Source organism: Nomascus leucogenys, chromosome 2, assembly GCF_006542625.1.
Source record: "Nomascus leucogenys isolate Asia chromosome 2, Asia_NLE_v1, whole genome shotgun sequence".
In the NCBI taxonomy this organism is placed as follows: Eukaryota; Metazoa; Chordata; class Mammalia; order Primates; family Hylobatidae; genus Nomascus; species Nomascus leucogenys.
The window spans coordinates 19,606,075-19,626,104 of NC_044382.1; the positions used below are offsets into that span (position 1 = coordinate 19,606,075).

The 20,030-nt window shown below is 37.8% G+C and overlaps 1 protein-coding gene across 2 annotated transcripts in view; it reads left to right on the forward strand.

Moving 5' to 3' along the window:
• The window catches only part of RNF145 (ring finger protein 145), a 50,092-nt gene extending 40,068 nt beyond the window's left edge, over window positions 1-10,024 (forward strand). For both annotated transcript variants that reach the window (XM_030825777.1, XM_030825772.1), the window contains exons 9-11: window positions 4,666-4,813; window positions 5,801-6,157; window positions 8,406-10,024. In XM_030825777.1, the coding sequence (XP_030681637.1) occupies window positions 4,666-4,813; window positions 5,801-6,157; window positions 8,406-8,771 (871 nt within the window). In that variant the 3' untranslated portion in view covers window positions 8,772-10,024. The remainder of the gene's footprint in view (window positions 1-4,665; window positions 4,814-5,800; window positions 6,158-8,405) is intronic.
• Window positions 10,025-20,030: the final 10,006 nt, after the last annotated feature.

Here is a 20,030-nt window from a genome sequence, read left to right on the forward strand (position 1 = left end):
ACAGTCTTTTTATTGTAGTTTATACAAGGAAATTCTGTAAGGAATTTCTTAAAATTCGGTGTCACTGTTTTTTTTCTAGTGCTCTGTCCGCATTCTGATTATTGATTATAGAAATACATCTGAATTTATTGCCTCTTTGGTAGCCTTTTATAGTAAGGGAACAGCTAATCTCTTGGGAGGTAGAATTGTATCAGCTGATTTCTAAAACATTCCAAATTAGCATTTTAATTATAGTACATCAGATTCATCTTTGTATCCCCATAACACACATTGCCAAACATTCTATATAATTTTCTCAAGTGGTAGGATGGCTGAAAAATCAATTTAAATAAGCTCAAACTCTTAGACATGTTTCAGATTTTCTTAATCATCATAATTGATTGTAGTTATTTCACATTTGTTTGTGAGGTTTAAGGTTTCTTGACTGAAGCGTTTAAAATGTTGAACTCAAGGGTGAGCGCAATTAAATAGCCACTTAGTAGATCTGAAAAGTAGATTTCTTTGACCTAAGTACAATCAGTATTTTGTCATCTCTGTCAATGTCATTTGTTATTAATTACACTAATTTAGTATATATTGATAAAACTAATATTTAGAAAAGAGATATAATATGTTGTTCCACTACTATAAGAATCGGTAGATGCTGTTCTGGGTCTTCCCAGGATACTGAACTGTCCTCACTACTGGCTTTCTCCAAAATTAGATGCAGAGGAGATTGAGAGAAAAAGGAGCAAACTGAGAAGCGTTGTATGTGGGTCTGGGGTACTTTGAACTGGTGTCTGTGTTATTCCTTGTGGCTGCAGCTGCATTAACCTGAGGCAGGAGAGGCTGCCCTCTTGGCTGTGGGAAGAAAAATAGACATGAACTGTTCTGTTCTGTTCTTCCCTCCCACCATTGCCTACAGTAATAAGAGACTAACCATCAGCTACATGCCAGTACTTTTTAAAACAAATGAAATAAAGTTAAGAGAAAAATGCCACTTAACCACAACTGACTCAAGAACTAAAAAGTTGAATAGTTCTATAACAGTTAAAGAAATTAAAGCAGTTGGCAAACTTCTTGAGCCAGATGATATTACAGGCAAGTTCTACCAAATTCCAAAGGACAGTTATCCCTATTTTATTTATTTATTTATGTTTAGAGATGGAATCTTGCTATGTTGCCCAGGCTGGACTTGAACTCCTGGGCTCAAGCAGTCCTCCTGCCTCAGCCTTCTGTGGAGCTGGGACACGTGCACACCACCACACTTGGCAGATTATTTAAAACAAATACTTTCAAACTATAAGAGGAATACCCCCCAGTTCACTCTGTGAAGTCATTGTAATCCCAATATTGAAATAAATGAGGCAATTTTTAAAGTATTTCACTCATGGCAGGAGATATTGTGAGACATTTGTAATGTTGGCTTAAGGTAGACCAGTGGAATAGAGACCCTAGACTGACCCACATATGGGTGGAACTCTGGTATATGACAGAAGTGGCATGCCAGATGAGTGGAGACAGGTGCTACTCTATAATGAAGCTAGAAAAACACTGGATTCCTATCTCGCATTATAAACAAAATAACTCCAGTATGTTAGGGACTTAAATGTCGAAAACAGAAAGTTAAAATTCCACTGAGATTAGTATATGTTTGAGTAGGAAAAGATTTCTTAAACTGACAGAACTGACTATGGAAGACTGAGATTGACTATGACTATGAAAGAAAAGATTAATACATTTAACGATTAATATTAGAATTAATAGCAGTTTTTAAGTTAGAAATGGTCATTACAAACTGGAAGAAAATATTTCTAGTATGCACTCCTGATGAAGAATCGCTCCTACACATCAGTCAGAGAAATGGACAAAAAACTTGATGAGGCATTTAGGAAAAGAGAAAAATGCAGACATGAAGAAAGTTCAGCATCATTCATGATAAGGGAAATGTGAAGGCTACAGTGAGATACTGTTTTACACACAATCAAAAGGAAGGAGATAGAAAGGGGAGGGAAAAAGTCTGCCAATATCTATGATGGGGGAAGTTGTAGCTCCACAGGATATCCCATGGTACTGATGAGATTGTAAAGTGGTGTAGTCACTTTGGAAGAGAGTTTGGCATGATCTCCTCATAGGTATATATTCAAAGACTTTTGCATGTGTACAGTAGGAGACATGTAGAAGAATGTTCGTAGAACAGTTCACCTCACCAGAAGCCTGGGAACAACCCAGATGCCAATGCAACAAGAAAGTAGATGATAAAATGTGATAATAGTCACAGTGCTATGTTAAAAATAGTGACCCACAAATCAGTATGAATGATCATAGCAGCACGAGGTAAAAAAGTAAATCCAAAAAGATCATAATGTAGGATATTATTTTTATGTTAAAAACAAAATTTTAAAATTTGTAATGCTTAGAAATACATATAGATAAAACCAAACTATAAAAAGGGAAGCAGGCAAGAGAATGAAGCACACAGGATTCAAGATAGTGGTTTCGTGGGGCAGAGGGGCGAGAACATGGTATATATAGGCAGGCCTGCCCCTGTCATTAGATGTGGTTTATTGTCCAGGCCTTCGCCTGTATGTGGGAAGTGGGTTCATAAATGCTTGTTACATTATTGACAATAGTTAATTAGATTACTGACTAAGTAAAAGGAGGGACATACACAGACCAATGATGATAGTACATCGTCAATCAAGGATTGTGATGAATTCAGTTCAGTGTACTGGGAATTAAAAAAGGAAAGGAAAAGCATCCTAATTCTCAAGTTAGAGGACAATTAAGAGATGATACTACTAGTTCATGAAACAATTTTTCTGTTAATGAAATAGTTGTTAAGGGGAAAATCTTCATAAATATGTCTTTGGAGTTGCTTGAACTGTAGGTAATTTCCACGTTTAGCTTAGGAGGATGCGTGAGTTAGTTTTAGCCATAGAAATGATTGGTTATTTTATCTGTAAATTTTATTGCAGTTTTTAAAAAGGAATATTAGAACTATAGTCTACTTATTCAAATTATGTAGCAAATTTTCAAAAGGCAAATACCTTAGGAAATGGGTTGTCATTTTTATAAAAAGTGCTTAACCTATTAATTGCACAAGGTTTCAATGTAACTTTCCCCTATTCTTTTTATATTTTATTTGAAATTTGCTTTTATTTAATTTTAACTATTTAGATAAGGACATATATGTGTGTCTATGTATATGTTTGTGTGTATATATCCACCTGTATTAAAATTAGACATAAATGTAAAACTCTTGACATAACGTTGTATATACATTTCTGTGTGTGTGCTTAAATATATGCATGTGTTTATAAATATGTACATATTTCATATAAATCATAGCTGGCTTGATTTAAAAAAATATATTTAAGGTTTTAAGGCAGATTGCCCTATTAGATCTATAATTCATCATCTAACACAGTACAGCTACTGCCTTTCTTTAAAAAGTTAAAATTGCTGAATCTCAAAGCAAAGCTACTGACAAGTTTACATTTGTTCCTTAATTTCTGATTATTATTATTATTATTATTAGTTTTGACAAGAAAAAATGTAAAACACTTTCCAAAGTATGCGGCTTTAATTTTCACCATAATAATTAACTTTCTTCTCTGAATTACTGATTATGATAGGACCACACTGTATAGCATTTGACCTTGTGTGTGGTAATTTTTATTTCCTGACTATATTATAATTAAAGGTAGGAAAGATGATTTATGTTATTTGTGTCTCTTTGAGATGCTTTACCTGGATTTGAGAACATATCACAGATGTTGATGTTTAATTAAAACAGCTTAAATTTTTTTGTAGCCATGAGCTTTATTTCAATTGAAAGCCAAAGTTGTTTAGCTTGAACTAGCCTAAAGGGTTTAGAGAAATGGAGGGCATGATGGAGGAATTTCTAGTGGGACGTAAGAGTGCTTGTGTTTTGCTGAGAGGGCAGTTAGTTAACCAGCTTGGTTTATGAGGAACAGATTTGACAAGCTTGGATGGAAAAATTAGGAGTGGAGGACCTCAAATGCCAGACTCAAGAATTTAGAGACAGTGTTGAAAATATTACGATAGTAGAGCTTTAGGAAGATTCGTCTGGCTGGTAGTGTCCTGGATAGACAGGGCTGGAGGAGGGAGGAAAACCAGCTAGTAGATCTTACACTACAGTTGCTCTCACGTCTCCCACTTACCCTGACCACAACACATGTGAGGATGAGTATACCTGCTCATTGGAGAGTCATTCGTGTTAGTCACACTGCACTCTCTGTAGCAGAGATTCTCATCACAAGTGGAATGAGTGGGAAGAGGGTGTCATAAGATTTGAAAAAGACCACAGATTATTCTAATACTCACTCCCTGTCTTAACCAGGAAAAATTATTGAAATTGTTAAGGTTTAAGGCTACAAAAGCCTGAAATAATTTGAAATTGCTAGGAGTAGCAATTGAAAGCAAACTATTGAGGAACAAAAGAAAATCAGCTGTACTTTGCAATTGACTGAGTGTGGTGGCTTTGACATGCCAAGCCTCTGTGACTTGGTCTGAACTCTAGTATAGTAACTGGTATGGAGAAGGGTGTTCAGTGGGAATTTGTGAAATTTGATCTTGGCACCAGAGATGTTAGCTGCTGATGTGAGTGGTTGTGCTACTAGGTGGCAGGCACTTAAAAAGAATAATTTTGTCTTTCTCCAGGAGCTTGTGGAAACACTTCCGTGCTGTAAGCCTTTGTTTATTTTTATTGGTATTCCCTGCTTATATGGCTTATATGATTTGCCAGTTTTTCCACATGGATTTTTGGCTTCTTATCATTATTTCCAGCAGCATTCTTACCTCTCTTCAGGTAAGCCTATGATTAATTAACACTGTATAATAACTGATTTTGTTATTTTTCCTCCCAGAAAAGGAATTAAATTTTTTCAAGATGAATGATTGTAAGTGGACTATTCAGGTGATAACTTCTCTCTCTCTTTACTAGAACACATTACATTTATTTGAGCACAGGAGTTAGATGGCAGGTTATGAAAATATTACATAAACCTATTCATGTCACTGTATTTTTTATGAAGGTAATTAAGCCTTTCAGTTTCTCTTTTTCAAAATGGTATGATACAGAGATGTCATATAAATCTTAAATTGATAAGTAACTAAAATATTAAAAGTTTTTAGAGCTTGTGTTAGAGCTTATTTGGAGTGTGTTTTTTAAATTAAATTCCACTCAAAAATACCAATAGTTTCATGACGTATATAAATATATATGTATATGATGTGTATTACACACATACAGACATGATACATGTTTCACAGACATGCACACACAAAATATTGCCCTAGAAATGATAAGCTTATTGTAACTTAAAGGAATATCTTTGCTACCTAAGTTAAGAAGTAAAAGAAAACATAACACAGTGAAGAGTTATTCATTATTTTTTGCAGAAGTAAAACTTCTTTGAGAGTTGTAGAACAGGAATGACTATGGTATGAGGAAAATTAAGATGGAGTTGATAAGGTTTGGTGACCTAAGGAATAAGGGAAAAAGATGAATCAAAAAATTGATTACTCATCAGAATCATTTTAGGAAAGTCATGTCTGACGGTGTGGCTTTTTGTTATCTATGCCTGGATTACTAAGATCACCCACATTTTAGTTACATCAGTGTCTTCTCTTTAGAGTTGATTTTTTATTTATTAAAACATTTTTTTCCCTGGATACTCTTCTGTATATTTGAAATATTGCATCCTAAAAACACCAAGAATGTGTTATTGTTTAAAGCCTATGAAAAAAGTATCTTAGTGATCGTATTTCAAGATACGTACATTTTTTTTTTCAGGTTCTAGGAACACTTTTTATTTATGTCTTATTTATGGTTGAGGAATTCAGAAAAGAGCCAGTGGAAAACATGGATGATGTCATCTACTATGTGAACGGCACTTACCGCCTGCTGGAGTTTCTTGTGGCCCTCTGTGTGGTGGCCTATGGCGTCTCAGAGACCATCTTTGGAGAATGGACAGTGATGGGCTCAATGATCATCTTCATTCATTCCTACTATAACGTGTGGCTTCGGGCCCAGCTGGGGTGGAAGAGCTTTCTTCTCCGCAGGGATGCTGTGAATAAGATTAAATCGTTACCCATTGCTACGAAAGAGCAACTTGAGAAACACAATGATATTTGTGCCATCTGTTATCAGGTAACTCCTTCAATAAGAATCTGTTTGGGTAAGTCATACAGTATATCCCTTGGGACTGTAACCATAGGGACTGTAACCATATTAACCAAATTCAACTTAAATTTCTAGGCAAAATTATCTTCTGGATTAAAAAAATGGACCTCAGAAATTATATTACAGACCTGATAAAATATTTCCATTTTATTTCTAAATTAAGTTTTACATTTAGTCCCTTGGGTTCTAATGTATTGTTGTTTTCAACATTATTGCTCACCCATAAATAAAGGAAAAACAGGTCAGGTGCATTTTATATTTACTCCTGAATACACACTCACACGGACTATTGAATATACTATCCATGAGGGGTCAGCAACTCCTGAAAAGTGGTGTGCCAAAATTCTGACTCTTTTCTCTCTAGTATTCCCAGAGTGGGGAAGAAATATTCATGTACCTAGCATAAGTAGAGAGAATATGTGCCCACCTGTGGGTTGCTAAGTATCCGAGGGTACAAGCATTTGGTGGGAGTGGGTGAATGTGGTAAAGGCTACCAAATTGATGTAAAATTGAAGTTGGCCTACCTATAGTCTTTAGCACATGCACCATAAAGAGCCTGATGATTGCCTTCTATTACAAATTAAAGGTAGTACTTAAATCACTTTGTAAATAAAACAACAACAAAAAGACCTAGAGTTTAATCATCAGTCACCTGTGCAAGAGGCTGCACTGTTGGAAATAATGGACAGAGATGATGGCCAACAGCAGAAACTATGTCCCATTTTTAAAGTCACTCTCAAAGAGTGTAGGCTGGTAGAATAAAACTATAGACAGTGTCAACAATATACAGGGGATATTCTTACTTCAGGATTGCTTTTGTAGTTTAGGCGGGGTATGTATGTATTTGTGTATATTTAACTTTGTGCATATTTAAATAATTTTTTTCTAATAGTAAAATACAACTATCAATTTTTTATTGTGATTAGAACATACTTTTTGATCCTAGCTAAACAATGTTCTCCAGGTGGTTTTGCATTTGAGGGGTCTGAGGAGTAATGTAGGGTTCCTGCCTCCCTTCAAAGTAGCCATTCTCTTAGTTTATTATTAAAGTGAACCCTAGCTCTTTTGTGCTAGGTAGCCTCATTGTACTCAGGACAAAGCACATCAAAAACAGAGTCGGAGCACCTCAGCTTCAGCCGCTGATGTCTGAATATTCCATCTCAGGGATTCAAGAGTCCTGTTTGTATTTCCTGTTGTCACATCACTTTTTTTGAGGTGCTAGAACTACCTGTTGATATCACATCGAAAATGAGAGTAAAACTGCTTATCTTCCCAGCTGGCTGCTTTTCCTTGGATGGCTTTCTGCTTAAAAGTTGACTCCCAGGTGTTACCAGTTCTTGGCAAGGAATTTCTGGGATATCCACACCTGCTTGTTTTGGGACTTTAAACAAAATTAATGGTTGATTCACGAAACGTATGTCTTTATAACTTTAACTTCATGTTTTCAGGCTTCTCTCTTCATATATATCTTATGCAAGGAATATTAATGCAAAGTACACCACTCCTTATTCCAGTGGTTATCAAATGTGAGTGTATAAAAGTCACACAGGTGGCTTGTTGTAACTATAGATTTTACGAATCCCGTCGTTACATATCCCACTTCAGTAGGTCTTGGGTGGCCCAAGACTATGTGTTAACAAGTGGTTCTTATGCAAGTTGAGAAACACTGGCTTGTATAGACCAATTCTTGAAAACTGGGTATATACATTGTCCCTAATGAGAGATTGCCACTTCCTTGCCAATACCCTGGTATTATATGGCCGATTTTGTCTCCTTGCCAATAATTTCATCATAATCTGTTCAGCTGTGTTGAAGCAAAACTGTAGAAAAAGTCCTGTCTTCATCAGATTTTCTGAGGTTGTAATTATACTCTCTTGTCATACCAGTGGAGACCCAGTAATCATACTGCAACAATTGTGTAACACTTGCATTTCATACTAAGGCAAAACCCAGTTATAAAGGTAGCTTCTTCCTCATTTTTTGGTTTTTCCTTCACTTTTAGAAAGTACTTAGCCAGTACTTCTTGCATTATTTGTATAAGGGGGATCTGTGATGGCAGCAGGATTATTACTGATATATAAAGTAAGTTTTATTCTAAGATCTGTTACAAATTTTCTATTGTGGGAAAGAAATGTTAGAACCAGAACTTTGGGGATAGCACCAAAGATTCTAGAATACAGACATTTATAAGGTATCTTTTTCCCCCCGCTTTTAGGACATGAAATCTGCTGTGATCACGCCTTGCAGTCATTTTTTCCATGCAGGCTGTCTTAAGAAATGGCTGTATGTCCAAGAGACCTGCCCTCTGTGCCACTGCCACCTGAAAAACTCCTCCCAGCTTCCAGGATTAGGAACTGAGCCAGTTCTACAGCCTCATGCTGGAGCTGAGCAAAATGTCATGTTTCAGGAAGGTACTGAACCCCCAGGCCAAGAGCATACTCCAGGGACCAGGATACAGGAAGGTTCTAGGGACAATAATGAGCGCATCACCAGACGACCAGATAACCAGGAAGGGGCTTTTGACCCCAAAGAATATCCACACAGCGCAAAAGATGAAGCACATGCTGTTGAATCAGCCTAGAGGAGAAGCAGCAGGAATGATGCTTTGATACTCTGGAGGAGAAGTTAACTCAAGATGGAATTCATGTTCTGATTTGAGGAATGAAAATGAGATGATCAGGCAGGAAACTGACATTCCAAGGATCTAATCCAGGAAGTACTCTCAGTGGGGACCACCTACTTTCATCCCCTGACATTGTGGGAGAAATTTTGCAATGTATGCTAATCAAAATGTATTCGTATGTTCTATGCTGATGTTTTATAGAGGTTTGTGAAGAAAATTCAGCCTCAACAACTTCAGAAACTGCCCCTGATATGTGTGAGAGAGAAATAAAATCATTTTGAGTGTTGAAGGGACTGAGGAAGTGAGGATAAAGAGCATGAGGACAGCATGGAAAGAAGGAGGCAGAAGTGGAACTGAACTTTCACTCTCCATGGGACAGATCACTCTCATTATCAAGTCTGAATAGCAACCAGCCCTCACCTCCACCCCATTTCTCCTCAGTTGATTGGAGCTCAGTCAGGTGATTATTGAGTCTTGTACAGCACTGAAATGAAATCAAAGATGAAGAAGCATTGATTGTATTCAAAGATTGAAGCACGCTCATACTTCATATGTGCTTTAGGGAAGGGGTGGGTGGGCACTTGGGCCTTGCGGGTGCATTCATGTAATCTGAGACTCTTGAACTTTATGACGGAGTCTTCAATATTTTGATGTATATGAAACTTTTGTTAATATGTTGTATACTTCGCTGGCTGTGTGAAGTAAACTAAAACTCTAATGAACACTTTGGAGTCCACTTTAGTGAAGGAGACCAAAGTGGGAAGGGCTTTAGGGCACTGATGGAGGCCCTGGGTGTACTTTTCAATCCTGTGTAATGTTTAATTCTTGCAACTGAATCAAAACAGTGTTAAATTATGGCAATATTTGCACTTTGGGAATGAGTACATAACTGTATGATCACACTCTGCAAATGCCACTTTTAAAGCTGTTAATAGACTTTGCACCTTTGACAAGGATATGTCATATTTAAATTTTTACATTCATCATGGCTACAGGTAGAACTAGGGAGGGGGGAATGTAATTTTTTATGGGAATTTTGATATGAAAAGAAACTAGTCATTTATTTATACAATAGGCTTGGCTCAAAAAGTGTTTTTCAGACCTCGGTATTCCTAATGTGGGATGTGACTTTATTTTATTTTTAGTAGCAAATTTGGATGTAGACTGACAGACATAGCTGAATGTCTTAATAAATTTAAATTTGAAGATAATTATGTTTTGTTCCTGTGGTTTGTTGTCATTATAAAGTGCTTTTTTTGAAGTTCTGTTCTTAGGAGGTTCTGTTTTTAATTTAGTTGGACTTACATGTTGATCCTTGTCAGAAATGCCCTGTAGATGGCAAAACTCTTTGATTGAAAAGGACCATTTCTTTTGAAATCTTCTACACTCAGTGTTAGCAAACTTAGCTGTGCTTCAGAAGTGTTTGGGGAGCTTTTTATTTTAAAAAAAGTATACATTTCTGAACCTTACTTCTGATTCAGATTGAATCAGCCTTTTGGGGTGCCTGAGCATTTCAGAGCTTCTATCCAGCTAGCCTAGCACTAAGGCAGTATGACTTGTTGAGGGGGGAAAAGTATCTAGGCTAGAATTCATTTCTCCCCAGGTGTAGCTGGAAGTTTATCATCTTTTTGGTGCTCCGTGTTAGGCAGAAGACAAAGCAGATAGCTCCCTCTAGTGGTAGGAAGGCTGCTATCCAAAGACCTAGCAGTAATGATCTGGGATTTTAATAAATACTAGAGTTCTTTGGAATCACTTTCACATTATAATACACTTTTTACTTCTTAATAGCAAATAGATCCCAGCTGTACATACCAAATTAGATGAGTGTGTTAGTAGCCTTTTGGACAAATGTCACTGTATTTCAGGAGGAATATATTATGTGGTTGTAACAGAAAACCTCAAAATTATAGTGGCTTTAAAACCACAAAGATTTATGTCATGCACGTACACTACAAGGATATGCTGTTTGGTGCAGACACTCAGGGATGTAGGCTGGTGGAACAGCCACTATTGAACTTTCTGGATGGTCATGCCAAAGGGAAGACTGCAAGGCTGTACACCAGCAATTACACGTTCCTCCCTGGTATGGACATGTCACTTCCACTCACTCCCTTGGCCAGAACTTCTGGTATGTAGTTCTGGTATGGCCCCACCAGCCACAACAGCACAGAAGCTGTCTTCCACGTCCTAGAAAGAGAGCATATCAGTGACCAGCACTCTGGTGGAGCAAGACTTCATTTTATAGATTATTCGAAATTTGGGAGCACACCTGTGAATGGTTCCAAATATACATCAGTTGGGAACCTCTGACTTAATTTGTTATTTGTCCTTACCCACTGGACAGTAGCATTGTATAATGCCATCCATATTCAAAATCTAGCCATTTCGTAATAGCTTCCAACTCACTGCAGAGTTTTTGACTTAGGAAGAAGACAAAGTTTAACCACCTGGTTTGTTCTACTGAAGAGAAAATGAGAAAATTAGATTCAGTTCCTCTTGTAGTATGCTTGATCAAATTGAGAGAATCATCAGTTCCCTTATGAGTCCTTTTTAGGTCACTTTACTTAATGGTTTCAGTGTTTTCAGACAGTGCATACCTATTTTCAAGCATCAGTATTCCCTTAAAAACTTTGTAATAAGGTCTGTCACCTTACGCACTTTGCCATCAGAATTAGTACTGTGACAATCCTTTATCAATCCTCTTGGATTTAGGGAAATGGGCAGCACAGAGGGATAAAAGGGGCTTGCACTAAGGGCAGGAGCTCTGGGTTATAATTTTAAGTCCTCTGTGATCTTTGATTAGCCTTTGTTTTTCTGGGCATCAGCCTCATCTGAAAAAAAATCATCACTGAAGTGTCATTCTGTTTCAGGTTTTGCCCATCTGTATTTGTAATCCTCACCACTGACTGAGTAATGAGCTTCATATTTTTTAACAGTTTTAAACTAGAGACAGATGCTTCATATTTTTTTTGATGTGCTGTGCTACATATTAAACTTCCCTAAGATTCGGTTCACCACTGTGTTCCCAGTGTCTGGTATAGGGCAGGAGCACTCTAAATATCTACAGAATGAACAAATGAACTTAGCAGGTGGCTCCTCATATCCACCCTGTAGTGGATTTAAAAATAGCAGAGAATTCTATTCTTTCCAGAGGCAGAGAGTATAATATTGCATGGCAACTAAATGAAGTCATTTCTGTGAGTGGGTTTTGATCATCTTAACTGATCAGATCCTGAACTCAGTTTCTAGAGCAGAAATTACAAATTTGGGGCCTTCTGGGGGAAATCTGGGCTGATAAATTTTGCTTTGTTTTGTTGTTTGGCCTCAATGATACATTTATTTTACTTTATTTTTTTGAGATGGAGTCTTGCTCTGTCACCCAGGCTGGAGTGCAGTGTCACAATCTCAGCTCACTGCAACCTCTGTTTCCTGGGTTCAAGTGATTCTCCTGCCTCAGTCTCCTGAGTAGCTGGGATTAAAGACATATGCCACCACACCCAGCTAATTTTTGTATTTTAATAGAGACAGGGTTTCACCAGGTTGGCCAGACTGGTCTCGAACTCCTGGCCTCAAGTGATCCACCCGCCTCAGCTTCCCAAAGTGTTGGAATTACAGGCATGAGCCACCATGCCCAGCCTCAATGGTACATTTTTAAATGATATTTTAAAAAATATTTGAATCAGTTGCCAACCATTTAAAAATTGCAAGATTGTATATGACAAACTCAATTTATATCTTCTTGTGAAAAATTGGAAGTGCTGGCTGCATAGGCCACTCATCCTTGCTTGGCAACAGTCAGCACTGGGGTGGGCTGAGTTTCTAATTCACCCCTGTTCTCTCCACCATAGCTTGCTCTAGCAAATTAGATTGCTGTCATCAGACTCTTCTGTTTGCTTACTAGATGCCGTAAGTGAACACTGGGCAAGTTCGACATCTCATTTAATCACAGTCAAATCCTATATGAATATGTATAGTGCAGATTTTCGGTATTGATTAAAGTGAAAAGATTAAAAACCAGAAGCAATGTGTATAAATTTGACATTCATTTATGGAAGTATAGAACCTGTTTTTCTTTAATGACAGGAGTGCAGTAAAAGAAAAAAAAATCAATGAGCAAGTGTTTTATTTGAAGATATTTTCAATTTGGATCTATGCTAGAATTTTGCATTTTGATATCACCAAGTTGTTCCATGACCAGTGTTTCTCAACCTTTGATGGGCATTGGAAGCAGGTTGGGAAGCTTGTGAAAAATACAATGCCGGCTGGGCACAGTGCGTCAAGCCTGTAATCCTAGCACTTAGGGAGGCTGAGGCGGGTGGATCACCTGAGGTCAGTTCAAGACCAGCCTGACCAACATGGTGAAACCCCGTCTCTACTAAAAATACAAAATTAGCCAGGTGTGGTGGCACATGCTTGTAATCCCAGCTGCTTGGGAGGCTGAGGCAGGAGAATCACTTGAACCTGGGAGGTGGAGGTTGCAGTGAGCCAAGATCGTGCCACTGCACTCCAGCCTGGGCAACAGAGTGAGACTCCATCTCAAAAAAAAAGAAAAATGCGATGCCTAGACCCAGTCCCATAGATTCTGACTGGGTAGGTTTGGGATGGAGCCTGGTATCTTACCTTTTCCAATTTTTCAGATGATTCTGGTTCTATGGAAATGTGAGTACCTTTCATTTAAATATTCCTGCTATTTCAGTGAGAGGGGGCTCCTTGTTCTTGGATCTACCGTTTTTATGGAAGAAGATTCTTAGAGAAGAAATACACATGAGGTTTGCCTCTGGGAAACACTGGTGGTTAAGGATTTCAGCAAACATTAACAACCGATGGGGTTTCTGCAGTGAAGCAGCAAAGCCTGGCTGACACATTATGCAGGTGTGCATGTGCCATCTGGCCTAATCTACCAACCTTTTTTGGTTGGTTGACCACCCAAAAGTGTCTCAAGCTACTTATATTTGAAGGTAAAACACTGTTAGCACCTCCTCCACCTCCCCTTTCCCAAGCATATAGAATTAAAGAATCACAGAATTTTGGAAGCAAACCAGCCTTCAGAGATCTAGATCAGTGATCCTACTTTACAAGAGAGCCAATTATCGACGTGCCCAAGGCCACACAATTGATGGCAAAGTGGGGAAGGGTGCTCAGGTCTCCTGAATCCAGTCCAATGCTCTTTCTGTTACACCTTCTCACCTCAAAAATATCCAAACACCCATGTGTATTTTGTTGCATTCAATAAAATTTATATTAACTTTAAAGATGTTACACGGGAGATGTGAAAATCTGAAACAATTTCTGAGATATTATAATATTTAAAATTATCAATTTGAGATCAAACGTCTGGCAAATTATGTAAAAAGGGAAAACAAACAGTAAAAAAATATGGGATGTAGAATAAATCTTAGTATATGGCAAGCCACAACCCATCAAGATTTGGAGTTGGAAACTGTTGGCTACAAAATACCCTCGTACCATTTAATATAAAAATGCCTTCTGCATATTAGTTAAAACCAGAGATCCGTGCAGACCGTGTAATCACACTATTTGCAGGAACAGATGGGCTGTGTTTAAAACAGGAGTCAAGCCTTAGTTTAGAGAGTTTTAAAATATAAAACTGCTTCCGTCCCAAGTATTAAATTGTCCTAAGAAACACATGTGAGGGATAGATAGACATAAACATTGTAAATTCCCATTTTCTTCTCTAGTTGATTAATTAATCTTTTCTGAAGTCGTCTTCCCAAAATTACCTTGAAACTCATCCCCTACCCCTAAAAAGAAAGCCCAAGTTTTAAGGGGGCAGTTATATTTATTTTTGTAATTATGAGCTACATTGTGCAACTCAAACAAATAAACTTGCGAGATGGTCACCTCTGTATGTGTTTTGGTGCTAGTGCTGTTGCTGGTGGGGGACTGATATCAGAAAGGCCATGTATGTTAGAAAAGTATGTTCACAAGAGAAGGAAGCCAATTCGCTGAGCTAACTTGTATCATAACATTTTAGACTTTCAACCTGTATCTCACAGGCTTACAGCCTGCCTCCATGCCATTGCCATTTATCTTTTGTTATGGGTTTAGGTTTTTTAGTTTCTTCTACATTTAAGAAGAAAAAAAACAAATATAGCTTGAACAAATGACACCTGATAAATGAATATGCTCAGCTGGGTGAGGTGGTTCACACCTGTAATCCCAGCACTTTGGGAGGCTGAGGAGGGAAGATGTTTTGAGCCCGGGAGATTGAGATCAGCCTGGGCAACATAGGGAGAACCTGCCTCTACAAAAAATTAAAAATTAGCCAGGCATGGTGGCATGTGCCTGTAATCCCAGCTGCTCGGGAGGCTGAGGCAGGAGGATTGCCAAGCTGGGGAGGTCAAGGCTGCAGTGGCTGTGATCATGCCACTGCACTCCAGCCAGGGTGACAGAGCGAGACCCTGTCTCAAAATAATAATAGTAATAATAATAATAATAAAAGGAAAAGAAATGCTGCCACCAAAGTGTACTTGTTATTTCAAGAGAAAGGAAAAAACAACTTTCTTTTTAAAAAGATGAGACACAATATTAACTACTTAGAAAAAGAACTTGAATATTTAATTAATTAATTTATTTTTAAGACTGAGTCTTGCTCTGCTGCCCAGGCTGTAGTGCATTGGTGTGATCTTGGCTCACTGTAACCTCCGCCTCGTGGGTTTAAGTGAGTCTCCTGCCTCAGCCTCCCTAGTAGCTAGGACTGATCTGCCCACCTCAGCCTCCCAAAGTGTTGGGATTACAGGCATAATCCCACCTCACTTACAGGAGAGCCACCATGCCCAACCAGAACTTGAATATTTTTAATGTAATATGGGGCCGAAATATACTTCTTAAATCACACATGCAAATAAAACATTTTGCTTAGTCAAATGTATGTGCATATATAGATTACATTCCTCTTAGGAGATGTGTGGATGCAACAAAAAAAGAAAACTGCAGCCCAATATCCCTGATAAACATAGGTGCAAAAATCCTCAACAAAATACTAGCTAACCCAATCCAACAGCCTATCAAAAAGATAATACATTATGATCAAGTAGGTTTCACACCAGGGATGCAGGGATGGTTTAACATATACAAGTCAATAAATGTGATACATCACATAAACAGAATTAAAAACAAAAATCATATGATCATCTCAATAGATGCAGAAAGAACATTTTATAAAATCCAGCATCCCTTTATGATAAAAGCCCTCAACAAAGTTGGCAAAGAAAGGACATACCTCGAAATAATAAAAGCCATCTACGTCAAACCCAAAGCCAACATCGTACTGAATTGGGAAAAGTTGAAAGCATTTTCCCTGAGAACTGGAACAAGACAAGGATGCCCATTTTTACCACTTCTATTCAATGTAGTACTGGAAGTTCCAGCCAAGGCAATCAGGCAAGAGAAAGAAATAAAGGGCATCGAAATTGGAAAAGAGGAATTCAAACTGTCACTGTTCACCAATGATATGATCATATACCTAGAAAACCCTAAAGACTCATCTGAAAAGCTCCTAGATCTGATAAATGAATTCAGTAAAGGTCTCAGGATACAAAATCAATGTACAAAAATCAGGGGCACCACTATACATCAACAACAACCAAGCTGAGAATCAAATCAAGAATTCAATCCCTTTTACAACAGCTACAAAAAAAAAAAAAATACTTAGGAATATATATAACCAAGGAGGTGAAAGATCTCTACAAAGAAAACTACAAAACACTACTGAGAGAAATCAGAGAGAACACAAATGCAAACACATCCCATGCTCATGGATTAGTAGAATCAACGTTGTGAAAATGACCATACTACCCAAAGAAATCTACAGATTTAATGCAATTCCCATCTAAATGCCATCATCATTCTTCACCGAACTAGAAAAAACAATCCTAAAATTCATGTGGAACCAAAAAAGAGCCCACATAGCCAAAGCAGTACTAAGCAAAAAGAACAAATCTGGAGGCATCACATTACCTAACTTCAAATTATACTACACTGCTATAGTTACCCAAACAGCATGGTACTGGTATAAAAATAGGCGTGTAGACCAATGGAACAGAATAGAAAATCCAGAAATAAAGCCGAATACAGCCAACTGATCTTCAACAAAATGTACAAAAATATCAGCTGGGGAAAGGACACCCTATTCAACAAATGATGCTGGGAAAACAGGCAAACCACATGTAGAAGAGTGAAACTGGATTCTTATCTCTCACCTTATACAAAAATCAACTCAAGATGGATTAAAGACTTAAATCTAAGACCTGAAACCATGAAAATTCTAGAAGATAATATTGGGAGAACTCTTCTAGACATTGGCCTAGACAAAGAGTTCATGACCAAGAACCCAAAAGCAAATGCAACAAAAACAAAGATAAGTAAATGAGACCTAATTAAGCTAAAAAGCTTCTGCACAGCAAAAGAAATAATTAGCAGAGTAAATGGACAACCCATAGAATGGGAGAAAATATTAGGGAATGTAAACTAATACAATTACTATGGAAAACAGTATGGAGACTCCTTAAATAACTAAAGGTAGAACTATCATTAGATCCAGCAATCCCACTACTGGGTATCTACCCAAAGGAAAATAAGTCATTATATGAAAATGACACATGTACACTCATGTTTATAGCAGCACAATTCACAATTGCAAAAATATGGAACCAACCCAAAAGCCCATTAGCCAACAAATGGATAAAGAAAGTGTGGCATATATATATATATATATATATATATATATATATATATATATATATAAAGGAATACTACTCAGCCATAAAATGGAACAAAATAATGGCCTTGGCAGCAACTTGGATGGAGCTGGAGGCCATTATTCTAAGTAAAGTAACTCAGGAATGGAAAGCCAAATATCATTTGTTCTCCCTTATAAGTGAGGGCTAATCTATGAGCATGCAAAGGCATAAGAACAATACGATGCATGTTGGGGACTTGGGGGAAAGGGTGGAAGGGGGTGAGAAATAAAAGACTACATATTGAGTGCAGTGTATGGTGCTCAGGTGATGGGTGCACTGAAATATCAGAAGTCACCACTAAAGAACTTATCCATGTAACTAAAAACCACCTGTATCCCAAAAACCATTGAAATAAAATAAAAATTATAAAAAGATGGTTGGATGGAATTCAATAAACTCAGATGCAATGTGATACATTCAGAATCTAGTATGAAAGTACCATTTGGCCAGGCGCGGTGGCTCACGCCTGTAACCCCAGCACTCTGGGAGGCGGGAAGATCTCTTGAGAAATTTGAGACCAGCCTGGGCAACATGACGAAATCTTGTCTCTACAAAAAATATGAAAAATTAGCTGGGTATGGAGGCACAGTTTTACTCCCAGCTGTGGTCCCAGCTACTTGGGAAGCTGAGGCAGGAGGATCGCCTGAGCCTGGGAGGTCGGAGCTGTAGTGAGCTGTGATTGTGTTACTGCACTCCAGACTGAGTGATGAAGTAAGACCCTGTTTTGGAAAAAAAAAAAAAAAAAAAAAGGACAATTAGTAACACGTCATTGTATGACATGAACTTTGAGGGTCCCCCACCAACTGCCCCCCACCAGCATGGGGATGAGGAGGCCAGTGTGTGCCTAGTCATTTTCACTGAATTAACCAATTCTTGCAGTGACTACTACCATGTACTTAGAGAGAGAAATAGTCTGAAAACTAGAGAACTATTTCCCTTTCCTCTCCTCCTTAGGCTTTGACCCCCCAGGCCTTATTTACCCTCCGTTCTGGTCAACTGAGCTAATGGTCCATGTTATCCAAACATCTGACACGTACATCCAAGGGAAACACTATGTCCTTTTTACTTTCTTTTTTAAAACTATACTATTTATATTTATTTATTTAGTTAGTTATTCTAGTTTTATTGAGGTATAATTGATGAATGACAATTGTATATATTTAAGGTGTACATGATGTTTGATATGCGTATATATTGTAAAATATCACCACAATCAAGCTAATTTACATATCCATCACCTCACATAGTTTCCCTTTTTTTCCCTTATGTAGTGAGAACACTTAAGGTCCACTCTAAGCAAATATCAAGTATACTATACGGTATTATTAACTACAGTCACCATGCTGTACATTGGGTGTCCAGAATCTATTCATCTCATAACTGAAAGTCTGTACCTTTGACCAACATCTCCCCATTTTCCCTAGCCCCAATCCCTTCTGTTTCTGAGTTTGACTTTTTTGCATTTTATGTATAAGTGAGATCATGTGGTATTTGTCTTTATGCATCTTATTTCACTTAGCATAATGTCCTTCAGGTTCCTCCATGTTGTTGCAAATGGCAGGATTTCCTTCCTTTTTATGCTGAATAATATTCCATCATGTGTATATATGTATGCACACAGACCACATTTTTTAAATCAAATCATCTATCAACAGATAGGTTATTTCCATATCTTAGCTATTGTGAATAATGCTGCAATAAACACAGATATGCAGATACCTCTTTGGGCTACTGATTTCATTTCCTTTGAATATATACCCAGATAGGATTGCTGGATGATATGGTAGTTCTATTTTTAATTTTTTGAGGAATCTCCATACTGTTTTTCATATGGCTGTGCAAGTTTACATTCCCATCAATGGATTACAAGCGCTCCCTTTTCTCCATATTCTTGCTAACTCTTGTTATCTTCTGACTTTTTTTTTTTGAGACGGAGTCTCACTCTTGTTGCCTAGGCTGGAGTGCAGTGGCGCGATCTCGGCTCACTGCAATCTCTGCCTCCCAGGTTCAAGTGATTCTCTCCCCTAAGCTTCCCCAGTAGCTGGGATTACAGACACTAGCCACCACACCGGGCTAACATTTGTATTTTTATTAGAGACGGGGTTTCACCATTTTGGCCAGGCTGGTCTCGAACTCCTGACTTCAGGTCATCTGTCTGTCTCGGCCTCCCAAAGTGCTGTGATTACAGACATGAGCCACCGTGCCCAGCCTCTGAATTTTTGATAATAGAGCGTCTATTATAACAGGTGTGAGATGGTATCTCATTGTGGTTTTGATTTTCATTTATCTGATAATTAGCAAACTATATCCTTTTTACTGATATTCTCCAAGAAAACAATAGCTCACACTCTGTGGCCTTCTAATCCCTTTATGAATAACTCATGAACTCCTTAGAACCACCTGTAGGCATTATCATCTACATATCCAGATGAGGAAGCTGAGGCAGAGTTCGATG